This window comes from Sinocyclocheilus rhinocerous, unplaced genomic scaffold, assembly GCF_001515625.1.
Source record: "Sinocyclocheilus rhinocerous isolate Xijiao unplaced genomic scaffold, SAMN03320098_v1.1 C36083292, whole genome shotgun sequence".
NCBI classification, from domain to species: domain Eukaryota; kingdom Metazoa; phylum Chordata; class Actinopteri; order Cypriniformes; family Cyprinidae; genus Sinocyclocheilus; species Sinocyclocheilus rhinocerous.
Window position 1 is genome coordinate 1 of NW_015772557.1, and position 653 is coordinate 653.

The following is a 653-nucleotide window of genomic DNA, read 5'->3' on the forward strand; positions in this document are numbered from 1 at the left end:
ATCCGATTCTGGAATTGGAATTGATTTTCGATTCCCAACCCTACTTATGCAGAAGTTCGATCGGTCTCGATACGGTCTGTTAAAAACGTACAACTGGAAGGATTCGCCAAACTTGGCCGACCAACTGTTGTTTTTGGATTTGGTGGCAAACTTCCTCTTCTTGTCACTGAGGTGCGGGCCGATGATGTAAACCTCCACGAAGGGCCGGAATATTCCCTGCGTCTGCCAGCGAAGGTCATTGGCTGCCACCACTGTCAATCACAGCACAACAACAGCATTAATTAAATACTAAACATGTTAATAAACAGAGCAGGTCTGAAAAACAGAAGCACCTTTAGCTGTGATTTTGTGTCCTCCTGTGTTTGGGTCGCTGAAGATCTCCACAGTCATACAAACCTCACCCACCGCGTCATCCACGCCTGAGGCTGAGCAATTCAGAAGGTCAGAGGTCAGAAGAGCATCAAATGTTAGGCTTCTGAAGATTTTGTTTTGATGTCTAACACATGCATTTGGAAACACAGTGTGCGCTAGGGTTACTGTATTTACACATTCGCATAATTTCCAACCTTTTACCCAGCATTTCACCAGTATTACGGCTAAATAAAAGCTTTAATTTAAAATGGTAAAAGATTGAGGGTTTGTACATTTGAAAG

General features: G+C 43.3%; 1 protein-coding gene across 1 annotated transcript; it reads right to left on the reverse strand.

The window, feature by feature from the left end:
* Positions 1 to 44: 44 nt before the first annotated feature.
* LOC107735468 (protein unc-13 homolog A-like) lies at positions 45 to 439 on the reverse strand (the record flags this gene model as incomplete). Its single annotated transcript, XM_016547139.1, has 2 exons — positions 333 to 439; positions 45 to 251 (listed from the first exon to the last, which is right to left on the reverse strand). Coding segments are annotated over exons 1-2 (265 nt in total), but the record flags the coding sequence as incomplete, so codon positions are not given.
* Positions 440 to 653: the final 214 nt, after the last annotated feature.